The sequence below is a fragment of the Quercus robur genome, chromosome 3 (genome assembly GCF_932294415.1).
Source record: "Quercus robur chromosome 3, dhQueRobu3.1, whole genome shotgun sequence".
Taxonomy (NCBI): Eukaryota; Viridiplantae; Streptophyta; class Magnoliopsida; order Fagales; family Fagaceae; genus Quercus; species Quercus robur.
Window position 1 is genome coordinate 63,076,407 of NC_065536.1, and position 13,304 is coordinate 63,089,710.

Genomic DNA, 13,304 nt, shown 5'->3' on the forward strand with positions numbered 1-13,304 from the left:
GAACCAATTTCATGAACCACAAGAATATTTTTTTTTATAAGAAATTAGATATATTGATATAAAAAAGGAAGCACCCTAGTACACAGGGAGTTTGATATGAACACCTTTACTTGTGAATTTTTAGATGAGTTCTTGATTTGGCACATTTCGGCCATGCGCCCTACCAGGATTTTCATGAGTGCTCTAGAGAGTTAGCCCTTACTCTCAAAAAAGGCAGCCCCACCTCCACACTCATATAGTTGAATTCATCAAGTGTATACTACCACACGCCACCTATAAAGGCTATGAATTCATTAAGAGTCATAAAACTCAACCTCACTAGTTTGGTAATAAGCGCTATCTACACCATAGGGAGGGACAGTGAGATCTCATTCTCAATTGATAGTGCTATCTTGAATCTCTCCATGGTGCCCATTGAACCTTTTGTTGACATAGGTTGGGTTGTCATCATGGGTGATTCACTCAATAGGCTTAAGTCCCATCCCCTCGATATGTCATAGACCAATTGTCTGGTTAGCCCTTTGGTCAAAGGATCCGCAAGATTCTTTTCTGACTATACAAATTCCCTGGCAATTACACCATTACTCATGAGTTGCCGCACTATTTTGTGCCTTAGGCGTATATGCCTCTTCTTCCCATTATAAATTTTATTTTTTGCACATGCAATTGCGGCTTGGGAATCACAATGCAATGATATTGATGGTAATGGCTTACCCCATTTTGGTATATCTGCAAGTAGATTTCTAAGCCACTTAGCTTTAGTACCTGCCTTTTCTAAAGCAACAAACTCAAACTCCATAATTGATCTAGCATTACAGGTTTGCCTAGAAGACTTTCAAGATATAGCTCCTCCACCTAAGGTGAAAACATAACCACTAGTGAAGTTGGTCTCATCATTATCTGATATCCAATTCGCATCACAATAACCTTCTAATACTGTGGGACGACCTGTATATGTAAGGCCCAAATTCATAGTACCTTTCAAATATCTCAAGAGATGAGTTAGTGCATTCCAGTGTTCATGGGCAAGATTATGAGTATATCTGCTAAGTCTACTAACAGCATATGCAATGTCAGGGCGTGTACAATTCATTAGAAACATCACACTACCAATAATTTTAGCATACTTAGATTGTGCAACAGGAGACCCTCTATTTTTCTTTAAATGTATGCTTGGGTCTTATGGAGTTCTCACAATGTCACAATCAAAGTGGTTGAATTTTTTAAGAACTTTCTCAACATAGTGTGATTGGGAAAGTATAATCCCTTAACTATTTCTAATGATTTCTATTCCCAAAATTACATCTACCTCTCCAAGGTCTTTCATATCAAAGTTTGAAGATAAGAGATCGTTAGTATTTTTCACAACATTCATATTAGTTCCCAAAATTAACAAGTCATCCACATACAGGCATATGATAACACCACTATCACAAGAAAATTTACTATACACACATCTATCAAATTCGTTCACAACAAATCCATTAAAAGTTAAAGTGTTATCAAATTTGTCATGCCATTGTTTGGGAGCTTGTTTCAAACCATATAATGATTTTCTAAGTTTACACACTTTACTTTCTTGTCCTTGAACCACAAAACCCTCAGGTTAGTCCATGTAAATTTCTTCATCTAAATCACCATTTAAAAAGGCTGTTTTAACATCCGTTTGGTGAACAATCAATTTATGTATTGAAGCCACAACAATTAAAATTCTAATGGTAGTTAATCTTTTCACTGGTGAATAAGTGTCAAAATAATCTATCCCTTCCTTTTAAGTATACCCTTTCGTCACTAGTCTAGCTTTGAATTTGTCTATGGACCCATCAGCTTTTAATTTCTTTTTAAAATCCCATTTAAAACCAATGGTCTTGCATTCTCTAGGAAGTTCAACTAACTCCCATGTATGGTTAGCCATTATTGATTCTAACTCACTATGGATTGCATCCTTCCAAAAGGTTGCATCTACTGATTTCATGGCCTCTTGATAAGTTTTTGGGTCATCTTCAATGAGAAAAGCAGTGATAAAGTCAGGCCCAAAGTTGGTTCCATTTTTAGGTCTTTTAGTATGTCTTAACTCTTGTGTTAAGTGACTTTCATCTAAGTTTGAACTTGGTCTCACTTGGGGTATGATTGATGAGGATTTATTAGTGAGCCTCGTTCTCTTTATAGGAAAAATATGCTCAAAGAAATCAGCGTCCCTAGTCTCCACTATGGTGTTAGTCTCCAAAACTAAGCACACCTATAGGCAAGACTATTTTGTGCTGTTAGTCTCCAAAACTAAGCACACCTATAGGCAAGACTATTTTGTGCATATCCTATGAAGATACTATCTTTGGTTTTAAGACTTATCTTTTCTTTATGTGGTTCAGGAATTCCAACTTTTGCCAAACAACCCCATACCTTAAAGTACCCTAAGTTTGGTGCACGTCCTTCCCATAGTTCATATGGAGTTTTTCTAATCTTTTTATGTGGGATCCTATTTAATACATGACATGTAGAAAGGATAGCCTCTCCCCACATGTTGGAAGGAAGACTAGAGATAATGAGCATGGCACTCATCATATCCTTTAGGGTTCTATTTTTCCTCTCAACTATTCCATTTTGTTCAGGTGTACGGGGTGCAGTAGCTTCATGAATAATACCATTTTCTTCACAAAATTATTTAAGCAAAGCTGAACCATATTCTCCTCCTCAATCAGACCAAAGCCTTTTAATTTTCTTATTTTTCTAATTTTCAACTTCTGTTTTAAATTTTATGAACATGTTTTCAGCTTCATCTTTACTACTTAAAAGATATACTCTTGTATTTCTAAAGTAGTCATCTATAAATGTCATATAATATTTTTTGCCTCTACTCATAATTTTTGAAGTCTACTAAGTCACTATGAATGAGTTCTAAAAATTCAGAGCTCCTTTCAATAGTTTTGAAAGGTTTTTTGAAATGTTTTGCTTCTACACATATTTCACACTTTGAATGCTCTGAATTAGTTAAGTTTGGGATTAGGCTCACTTGTTTCATTCTTTTGATGGCTGCAACATTCACATGCCCTAGCCTACCATGCCAAAGATCCAAAGACTCAACAATATAAGCAAAAGAGTTACTAGATACAGTCATGTTCTCACAATCAATTTCAAGCACAAATAAGCCCTCGTGACAAAACCCATGCCCACAAAATCACCATTTCGACTAAGGACAATCTTATTAGATTCAAAAACAAGTTTTAGGCCCACCTTATTGAGTAAGAACCCAAAAACTAAATTTCTACACATGTTAAGAACATGAAAAATAGGGTGCAAGGCTAAAGACTTACCAGAAGTTAATTTCAGGAGTACCTTTCCCTTTCCAGCAACTCTTGCAGTACTAGAGTCTTCCAAATAGAAATTCTCTTCATCTGTTACTTCCTCATAATTAATGAATAACTTCTTGCTCGAGCAAATGTGTCTAGTGGCCCCATTTGCGATTTACTTTCCATAGAAAATTCCCCAATTGCAACAAGTAGTTTTCTAGATGTTGAAAGTAACGAATTTTTGCAAGAGTGAATAAGGAAAGAAAGGATGGTAGACTTAGGAAATTCTACCAACAGAGGAGTGATTTGAGGGATTTCATCCCTTTGACACTGGAGCTGCCCAAATCAGAAGTTTATAAAAGGGAGTAGATGATATTGGGGATTTGTTTCTGCTGAGTCTCCACCTGCTGGCTGGGTTGCTTTATCATGGGCTTGGGCTAGTTAAACACACACTTGGGCTTCTAAGAAAAGGGTTTTAAATTTTTTTTAAACATATCCAACAGACTCAAGTTTGTTTTTGAAGGACAATGGTGTCAAGATTACGATCATGCTTACCTACGTTCAGGATCTCATAATTACTGGAGATGACTTAGAGGAAGTCACTTGGATTCGTGAAACTCTTTCAGTTTGATTTGAGATGAAGAAGCTAAGGGAGCTCAAACACTTTCACGGTTTGGAGATTGAACATTGCGACGATGGAGTGTTCTTGGGTCAAAATAAATGTGCAACGGATTTGCTTTGCAAGTCTGGGATGGAGAATTGCAAACCAAGCGGAACACTAATAGAAGTGAATAGTAAGTTGAGTAAAGATATGGAGGGGGGCCTACTTGACGATGAAACTATGTACTGAATGTTTATCGATAGCTTAATCTACTTAGCATTGACATGACACTTTTGTAGTTGGTGTCGTAAGTCGGTTCATGCAGAATCATAGAAAACCATATTTGGAAGCAGTTTGACACATCTTACGATATATTTGGGGTACATCTGATTTTGGGATTATCTATAAAAGTGGAGTCTCATGCAAAGTGGTTGGTTTTTGTGAAGATGATTATGCTAGAGATATTGCAATACGCAAGTTCACTACTAGATATGTGTTCAGTTTAGGTTCAAAAGCAATATCCTGGTGTAGCAAGCAACAACCAACAGTGTCCCTCTAACACAATGAAGCAGAGTATAGAGCATCCGCTATGGCAGCAGAAGAATGTGAATGGCTCTTGTAATTATTGTTTAATTTTAAATAGCAAAATGTTTATCCAGTGTAGTAGTACTGCGACAATGAAAGTGTGATTCGATTAGTAGAAAATCCAATGTTTCACACTTGAACAGAGCACATTGAGGTGCATCATCATTTTATTCGAGAAAAGGCTTTAAAAAGGTGATGTCAATCTTCTGCCTGTGAGTATAAAAGAATGAATGATGTATATATTTGTCTTGAAGTTCTCAAAATTTCAATGGCCACTTGACATCATCAGCAAGGAGTCGGTGCTGAAGGGGAGTATGTAATAGTTATAACCAACTCTAGATTTAGGCTGATGATATCTTCTTCAAACATTTTACATGTTGTAGATTAGTCTGCTTGCACGTGTAAGATGCGAAGAAATCAGGGAAAGCATGAGCAACAAGAAGATGGAAGAGTTTAAGATGAAGAGAAGTTCTCCTTTTTTACTTTTCTTTATCATTCATTCAAGCCTTTCAATTTATAGGCAGCAGGTTTTAATGCTTTGTCTCTTTAGTGTAGTATAGGCCGGTTTTCTTTTTTTTTTTTGAAGGGGGGCAGGGGGGTGTAGGCCGGTTTTCTGTATAAGAGTTTCTACAGTTATACATCAATGCATCCAACTAGAAAATAAGTATAAGAGAAATAAGAAGCTAGAGTGGTGTGTGCTGCGTAATATTATTAGTATCAATTGGACTTCTTTTTATTGATAACTACTGTGGTTGCACAATTTTCCTGGCCCAACTTCTATTGATCAGGCCTTGGCCCAAAACACAACCCATAATAAATATTTGTAGAGGATGGGTCAAAGAACTTGGCCTCAGTTAACCTATTCGGTCTGATGCATGGACTGTACTGTTTGCAAAAAGGAAACAAAAAACACAAGAATGGATTTCCCACGTATGATTTCTATTTCTTCAGTCCTTGATACAGTTTTTCCGTCTCCTTCTTTGAGGAACTCCACTACATTATATAGTTCTCTTCTTTTCATCTCAACCTTACACCTGTTGATCATCTAAGCATCCACTTGAGCACCTGTCCCATCAGACGCCCTCATCAGTCCCTCTGTGAGTTGCAGAGGCCAAGGTGGTACTGTTCAGGGGTCTTTTCCTCATTAATGCGGCCAAGAGGGTGGTTGGGGCGCAATTAATGTGGTGGTAGCCTTCCATGAGATATTTTGGATTTAATTCATTTTATATGTTGGGAAGATGAGCTGAAATGGCTGGGGAAAGTTCCTCGTCTGGGCTTCGTGATGTCCGAGGAGGAGTTACTCCTCGGACAGGTTTCCTTGGCGCTATTGAGATTGAGTAACGCTTCATATGAGGCTTCTCTTCGGACAGGACGCTCCTCGAACGGGCCTGAGTTTGGAATAGCCCATCATTTTTGGGCCGGACCCCACAACTACTTTGTGTATTCTACTCGAGTGTAGTGAGATTTATTACAAAGTATTTGTTACCATCATCTTGGAGTGTCCAATTTATTATTTTGACAAAACTTCAGAGGATAGAGATTTCAACGAAGATTAGATCTGGACCAATCCGTTCCAGATCTAGACCAGTGCCACCTCTAAGGGCATTTGAGGACAGCCTGATCACCAGCCGACTAAGGGGATGGTTAAAACCGCCACAGATAGGGCAGCTCCACTTGAAGCCCAAGGGGTTCAAATGAACCCCCTAAATGGGTAAAAAAATAATTATATATAATATATTTTTTTTAATTTTATTTTTGTTTTGGCCTCCTTAATTTTTTTTTTTTTTTTTTTTTTTTTTTTTTTTTTAAGTTTAGCTAAAATAAGCTTGAATACAAACCAATTTGATCTAACCTCTAATAATAATAATAATAATAATAATAATAATATTTAAAAACCCAGCAAAAAAAGATAAAAATTTGTTAATCTTAAACCTTAGAAAAAACTCATTTAGATCTTAACAAATTTGAAATAAATCAATCAAATGGGAGATCGGTGAATGAATATGATTGCTTGGCAGTGTACATTGAAAGAGACATAACTTGTAGGATTGATAACGAAAATATCATGCAACGATTTCAAAATATAAAATCTTGTAGAAGACAATTGTAAAACTTCAGGCATTTGAGTGTCTTTTTTTATTTTTTATTTTTGTAATGTCAATTTATTTAAGTTCTCTTTTGTTTTAGATTTTAAATAATTTATGTTACTTATTAACACCTCCATAAAATAATCTTGAAACCACCACTGGCCACAAAGGACGGAAGAGGCCCCAAACGAGGTAGAAAAGCCCTCAAAAGGCGCAGATAGAGAGTTCTGGAACGTACAGAAAAATTTTCAAATATTCCAAATATTCACTTGCGAGAGGACAGAAAGAGAGTTCTGGAACTCGCTCGTCCTCACACTCTCTCTATCTCTTTCACACTTTTAGTATTCCTTAATAACAAGAAAAATGAATTAAATTGGCTTTACAAGGAAAACGAAATGGTTGAACAAACATTTTAATTTTAAAGTTTACAATTAATCTGCAAATTAAGCAACCAAAAATTTTCAACCGACATTCTTATATATGTAGGCAAACAACATACTGATTTGATGAGACTTTCATTGCCCTCTAGTGAAGAGACATTTAAATTATATGTCAAACAGTCAAAAGTACGTTCTCAATCTCTTCTTGTCATTGTATATTTGTATTATTAAGATGGTGTTCATGATCTCATTTAAACGAGGCTGCTGTTGGAGAAGCAAATTTTGCCTCTGACATTTGGAAGATTATATGTTAAACCAAACATGCACTGTACGTTTTTCTGAGTTGTTTGAATACAAGGGGAAAACAATTCATGCAAAATTCCGTAACTAGCACAATACTTTGAAGTTAACATTTTTAAGCCAAGAGTTTGTAGCTCATTTGGCACCTTTTAATATTTTTAAGGTTTAAATCCCCTACCTAATTCTAACTATGAATTAGAAAAATAAAATAAAATAAAAAAGTCAACAATTTTTTTTTTAAATGCTAATATATGTCCAAAAAAAAGTGATGACTTGTAAATTGTAAATGCTAATATATTCCCCCAAATAAATGATGACTTGTAAATTGTAAATGCTAATATATTCCCAAAAAAAAAAAATGATGACTTGTAAATTGTAAATGCTAATATATTCCAAAAAAAAAAAAAAATGATGACTTGTAAATTGTAATAGTAAGAAGATAGATGATGACTTACTTGAAAATTTTATAGAATACCCATAATCAACAGCATCATCTTCTTGAGGAGGACAGGTGCATTCTACGTGGACCCCCCACATTTTTATAGAATAACAGGTGTCATCTGACTCATATCTAATTGAAACCTTAACAAGATTCTGGTCAGTGGGATTTGATTCATTCAAATGTCTCTGCAGCAGAGACCATTGAGTTAGAGAAAATAAATATTGTGAACATGGGAATTGTGTACTTCCGGGTAGACGGATAGACTGATATTCACGATTTTCATAACCATTGATGGAAATTTCAACGAAGCCATGAAAGCGCTCTGGTCCAGGAACAATACAGACAACTAATTTTGGAAAATTGCGACCAACAAAGAAAGATATGGAGTTATCAACACTTTGATGATTAAACCATTTCAGCATCTCAGTTCCCGAAAAAGCAATATCACGATCAAAGCCATCAAAGCTCTCTCCCCAAAATTCAACCCATTCAGTAGCCTTAGTTTCAGATGGTAAATTATTGGAGAACTGCAGATCCATTAATTTGTTGCTTCTTGCCCTACCACATACTCTATTTGGTAAAATCCCAATAATTCCTATTACCTGCATGCAATTAGAAAATTCAATATTTTTCATTTAGCAAATCTCGTAAAGTATTTAGATAAAGTAGCAAAAATTGTTTCTTTATATATATATATATATATATATATATCTTAAAGAAAGAGAGAGACCTGATTAAATAGCCCGCTTGGTGAGGTATTCAACAACATGGAACCATACACATAAACCCGCCTTATTGATTGTGGAAGTCCTTGAATTTCATGAAGAAGCTTGCAATCCTCAGCAAAAAGTTCTATTAATCTGGGAAATCTGCTAATGCTTTCAGGGATGGTAACAATATTGGTATAAGATAGATCTATTTCTGTCAATGCGGGGAAGTAATTAGGCTTCATCAAAAGATCTAATTCAATTATGCCTTCACATCCACGTAGATTCAATTTTGTCATGTTCACAAACCCATATCCGGAAGAGCCATCAAAAGAATCGCACGTCGGTCTCAATTTGGCAGTATGAGTCTGCAAGTACCGAAGCTGTTGCAATTTATAAATGCTATCTGGAAGATCCCCAAGGTTTTTGCATTTATAGAGGCTTAATCTTTCAAGCTTAGTGAGATGCTCGATTGATGAAGGCACCTCTCTAATACCACTCTCATCTAATGATAAATACTGTAAACATTCCATTTCTGGATGAAAATTAGGGAACTTCTCAAGGCTTGTGCAGCCAGAAAGATAAAAAGAACGAAGAGATTTCAACCTAAGCTGGCTTGGAAGAATTTGAAGTTTACTACAACCTGAGAGACCCCAATATGTAAGCTTTTCAAGAGATCCAAAGCATTCATCAATCTCAACTAAATTTTCACAATAAAAGTGGTTCAAGAACTTTAAATTTTGGGCCCCTAATTCAGTTAATTTAACTAAATTTTTACAACCATCGAGCTTCAAACTCTCTAAATTTGGGGCCCATAATTTAGGTAATTCCGTAATAAATTCACAATCACTGAGATTGACATGTATCAAATTTTCTATCCGAAGCTCCTGTAGGAAAAAAAATCAAAAGTTAACTACAACAAAATTTAAAAAAAAAAATTTAACAAAAATCTCAATTTAAAAATATACATAATCATACCTGCGTGATTAGCTTTGGCAGTCTAATGCAATTATGTGGCATCTCAATAGCAACAAGTTGTTCAGGAAAATATTCGGATAGCCCAGGAAAAGGATAATTGGACCACTTAAAAACTTTTAGACTGTGGGGAAGAAATTCAAGTGGTTCATAAATATTTACATTCTCAACTGATAGAAATTTGAGATTTTCTATCTTTTTGAAAGCTTTCGAGTGTAGTTGCAAGTTTACTGGGTTGGGCGAATGCAACATTATGCTTCGATTTTTTTCTGATACCTAATTGGAGAAGCATCAAGTCAACCATAGAAAGTAATATAATTTTCCAAATGTATAATAATTTTGAAATTTTAAGCCAAAATAAAAAATAATGATGAACTAATATTTTATAAAATGTTAGAAAGAAAAAAAAAATAAAGAAAAAATACAATACCTTTCACCTAGTGAAAAAGAAAAAAAATAAAATAAAGAGCAAAATAATTGAAGAAAAAGAACTTATACCTTATTTCTAGTCAGTACTTCAAGTGAATCCTTATAAGACCATAACCTACTACGTTTTCCGAGGATGTCTGGTTTTTGTTGTCGAACAACTTCCCTGCCCATTTGTTGTATCAAGTCATGCATTGACAATCTACCAAATCCATCAACGGTTATGAGAGACTTATTAACAAGTCTCGAAATACCATAACCTGGATATAATTCATATGCTTCTAATATCTTTTCAACATTACCTTTGTCCCGTCCTTTGAAGAAACATGCAATATTGAGAAAAATATCTTTCTCGGTGTCTTGCAATCCATCATAACTCACTTGAAGTTTCTTTTGAATGTCCTCCTTGGGAATTTTCTTATACATATCTAATGCACTTTCCCATTCATCTTTAGGTCTTCCACACAAATCACGAGCAATTATTTCTAGAGCAAGTGGAAGGCCACTGGCAAAATCTATGAATTTAGTCGCAAGTTTAGAATAATCTTCATCATGAGGTTTGTTTCTAGGAAAGGCATGCTCTTTAAAGAGTTGAAGAGCTTCGTGTTTGTTTAATTGCTCGACCTTAAATTCCTTGACCTTGTAAGTTGTACAAACATTTTCTTTAAGGGCCGTTAACAAGTGTCTATCTCGTAATGTTATAATGGCTCTACTTCCGGGAGCAAACCAATTACATTGTCCAAGCAAATTTTCAATTCTCGTCAAATCATCAACATCATCAAGAATTAAAAAAACCTTTTTACAGCAGAGTCTCTTCTCTATTAAACTGATTCCTTTAAATTTGTTGCCCACTTGCCAATTTCTATCCCCTAAGATGTCATTAAGAAGTTGCTCTTGTAGTGTGATTATGCCAGCATCTGTCCCCAAATTTTCTCTAACATTCTCTAAAAAGCTGCTTCCATCAAAACGATTAGCAATTTTATTATAAACAGCTTTTGCGATTGTAGTCTTTCCTACTCCGGGAAGGCCATGAATCCCTACCACGCAAAATTCATCTAGCCCAATATCTAAAAGTGACTCTATGGCCTCTACACGAGATTTTATTCCAACTGGGTATTTAGCAACATATAATGGCGCCCAATTTAATCTAACATTTGCTATCTCTTCAACAATGTTTTGGATGAAGTCAGATTCAGATTTATATGGAGCACAGCTGACAATCACATAGCATAAGAAAACATATAATTAGATAGATTAGCAGATGAACTACGAATTCAAGATATCTAGCAGTGAGTTATAGCACACAATTGCCATTGATATAAACACCATATTAAAAGTATAAGAATACATGGGAGAAACTCGTAATTGGACCTTGTTAGACTAACTAGCTTCGTAGATCAGTGGCGACTTCAAGAATTTTTTTTTAGAGTGGTCATTAAAAATTTAAATTAAAAAAAAGTTAATAAAAATAAAACTTGAATATACGCATTGACATCACAAAAAAAAAAAAAAAAAAAAAAAAAAAAAAAACGCTCAAATACATGAAGTTTTTTATTTTCCTTTCACGAGTTTTTATATTTTGAAATCGTTGTATGATAGCTTTACTATCAATGCTAGCAGCTACCTCTTTTTCAATGTACACAGCTAAGCAATCATTAAACTATTGATCTCCTATTCAATTACCCATTTATTGCGCATTGACATCACAACCCAAAAAAAAAAAAAAACGCTCAAATACTTGAAGTTTTTAAATTTCCTTTCACAAGTTTTTATATTTTGAAATTGTTGTATAATAACTTTATTATCAATGCTAGCAGCTACATCTTTTTCAATGTACACTCCAAACAATCATTAAACTATTGATCTCTCATTCAATTACCCATATATTGCCTAAATAAGTAACAATATAAATAAAATGTATTATCTTTTTGGAAAAATGTATCACGTAAATCCAACAAATTCAGCTAAAGACTAAAGCAAGCACTAACAGACTAGCTAACGACAAATGTGCATTAAAAAAAAAATAGATTTTAAAATATGCCCTTTGTCAACACAATTTAAAAAATTACAATTAAGTTGATTTGGGCTTTAGGCTAATTTTTTTGTTTGGGCAATTTTTGAAAAGTGTTACGTCCACAACATTTTCGCAACACTCTCACAACAAAGCCTATAAGTGGTAAATTTATATTGGTTCTAATTTGAACCTACTATTGCAATTATTTTTTTGTCCACCAATAATAACCTGCAACTTAAGATTTTTTATGAAAGTGTTGTAAAAATGTTATGAACATAGCATTTCACGCAATTTTTTTGTTCTATATTCAAAGAACTAAAATTTTGGAGAGTTCTATTTTTAATGAGCTCAAATTTTTATTTAGAGTGTTCAATTTTTTTTTTTTTAAAGAGTGGGCAAGATTTTTTTCTAGGTGGTCAATGACCCATGGTAATTTAAAATTCAAATTTTTTTTAAGGTATATGAAATAAATTTTCAAGGTCAAGGTGGTCATGTGACCACCCTAATTAACACTTGACACCGCCCTTGTACTAGATGATATGATCAAAATAGAATACTTTTGCAGGCAGTGGTTATGACAAACCAGATTAGCAGTATATAAAATTAGTAAACTCATGAATCATGATGTCGACAATTACATACATACCCTTTCTTATAATGCCATCCAGATGCATTAGCTGCTTTTTTTAGAGCATCCCTCCACCTCTGCACCTTGTCCTTGTCCTTGTTATTCTTGAACTTCTTTTCATGATTAGCCACTGTAATTCCAAAGTTTCCATTTTGATTTCGTATTTCTGATGGATCAACATTGAAAAAAATTGGACGAATTTGAACCTCCTGGTCCTTTTCTATACACTCAACAATCTCAGCAAGTTCATCCAAGCACCATTTAGACTCTGCGTAATTTTCAGAGAAGACAATAACCAAAATCGATGAATTTTTGATGGCTTGGATAAGTTTTTTCGAAATTTCTTCTCCCCTCGGAAGATCAATATCATCAATGAAGGTGTTAATGCCTTTGTTGCACAAAGCCTTATATAAGTGGCTGGTAAAACCTTCGCGAGTATCTTCACCTCTAAAACTCAAGAAGACATCATACTCCCATTGGCGAGTGGAAGAAGAAAAGCTAGCTCCTTCATTGTTCAAGGAAGCCATTGATGGGATCTATAAACGAAAGATTAAGAAAAGAGTGAATTGAATTAGAGAAAGAAATAGGAATCAGATTAGTGCAACAAGAAATGTGTTTGGAATGCAATTAAAGAGAAGAAAGTATTAGAGTGGGGTGTAGGTATAGGAAAACGAAAAATGCATATCTTTTTAAATAAAAAATAGCTGTAAAGTAAAAACACTAGTGTAAACACATTTGTACAATTGTTCTTCGTTCCATATTTGCCCTAGTATTTGCAAAGAATGACAAGGCAGGAAATGTGTAGGCAGGGATTGTGTTCATAATGTTCTAGACAATAATAGCATTGTCTGCATTAGTTTCACCACAGTCAT

The 13,304-nt window shown here is 34.6% G+C and overlaps 1 protein-coding gene across 2 annotated transcripts in view; it reads right to left on the bottom strand.

The window, feature by feature from the left end:
• LOC126718817 (disease resistance protein RPV1-like) overlaps positions 1-13,304 on the bottom strand; it is a 28,339-nt gene that overhangs the window by 12,669 nt on the left and 2,366 nt on the right. The window contains exons 2-6 of one of the 2 annotated variants that reach the window (XM_050421172.1): positions 12,451-12,968; positions 9,863-9,956; positions 9,368-9,640; positions 8,413-9,276; positions 7,696-8,284 (exon numbers count right to left, since the gene is read on the bottom strand). In XM_050421172.1, coding sequence (XP_050277129.1) covers positions 7,696-8,284; positions 8,413-9,276; positions 9,368-9,640; positions 9,863-9,956; positions 12,451-12,959 — 2,329 coding nt within the window. In that variant the 5' untranslated portion in view covers positions 12,960-12,968. Of the gene's footprint in view, positions 1-7,695; positions 8,285-8,412; positions 9,277-9,367; positions 9,641-9,862; positions 11,004-12,450; positions 12,969-13,304 lie in introns of both variants that reach the window. The other variant, XM_050421171.1, reaches the window with a different exon arrangement.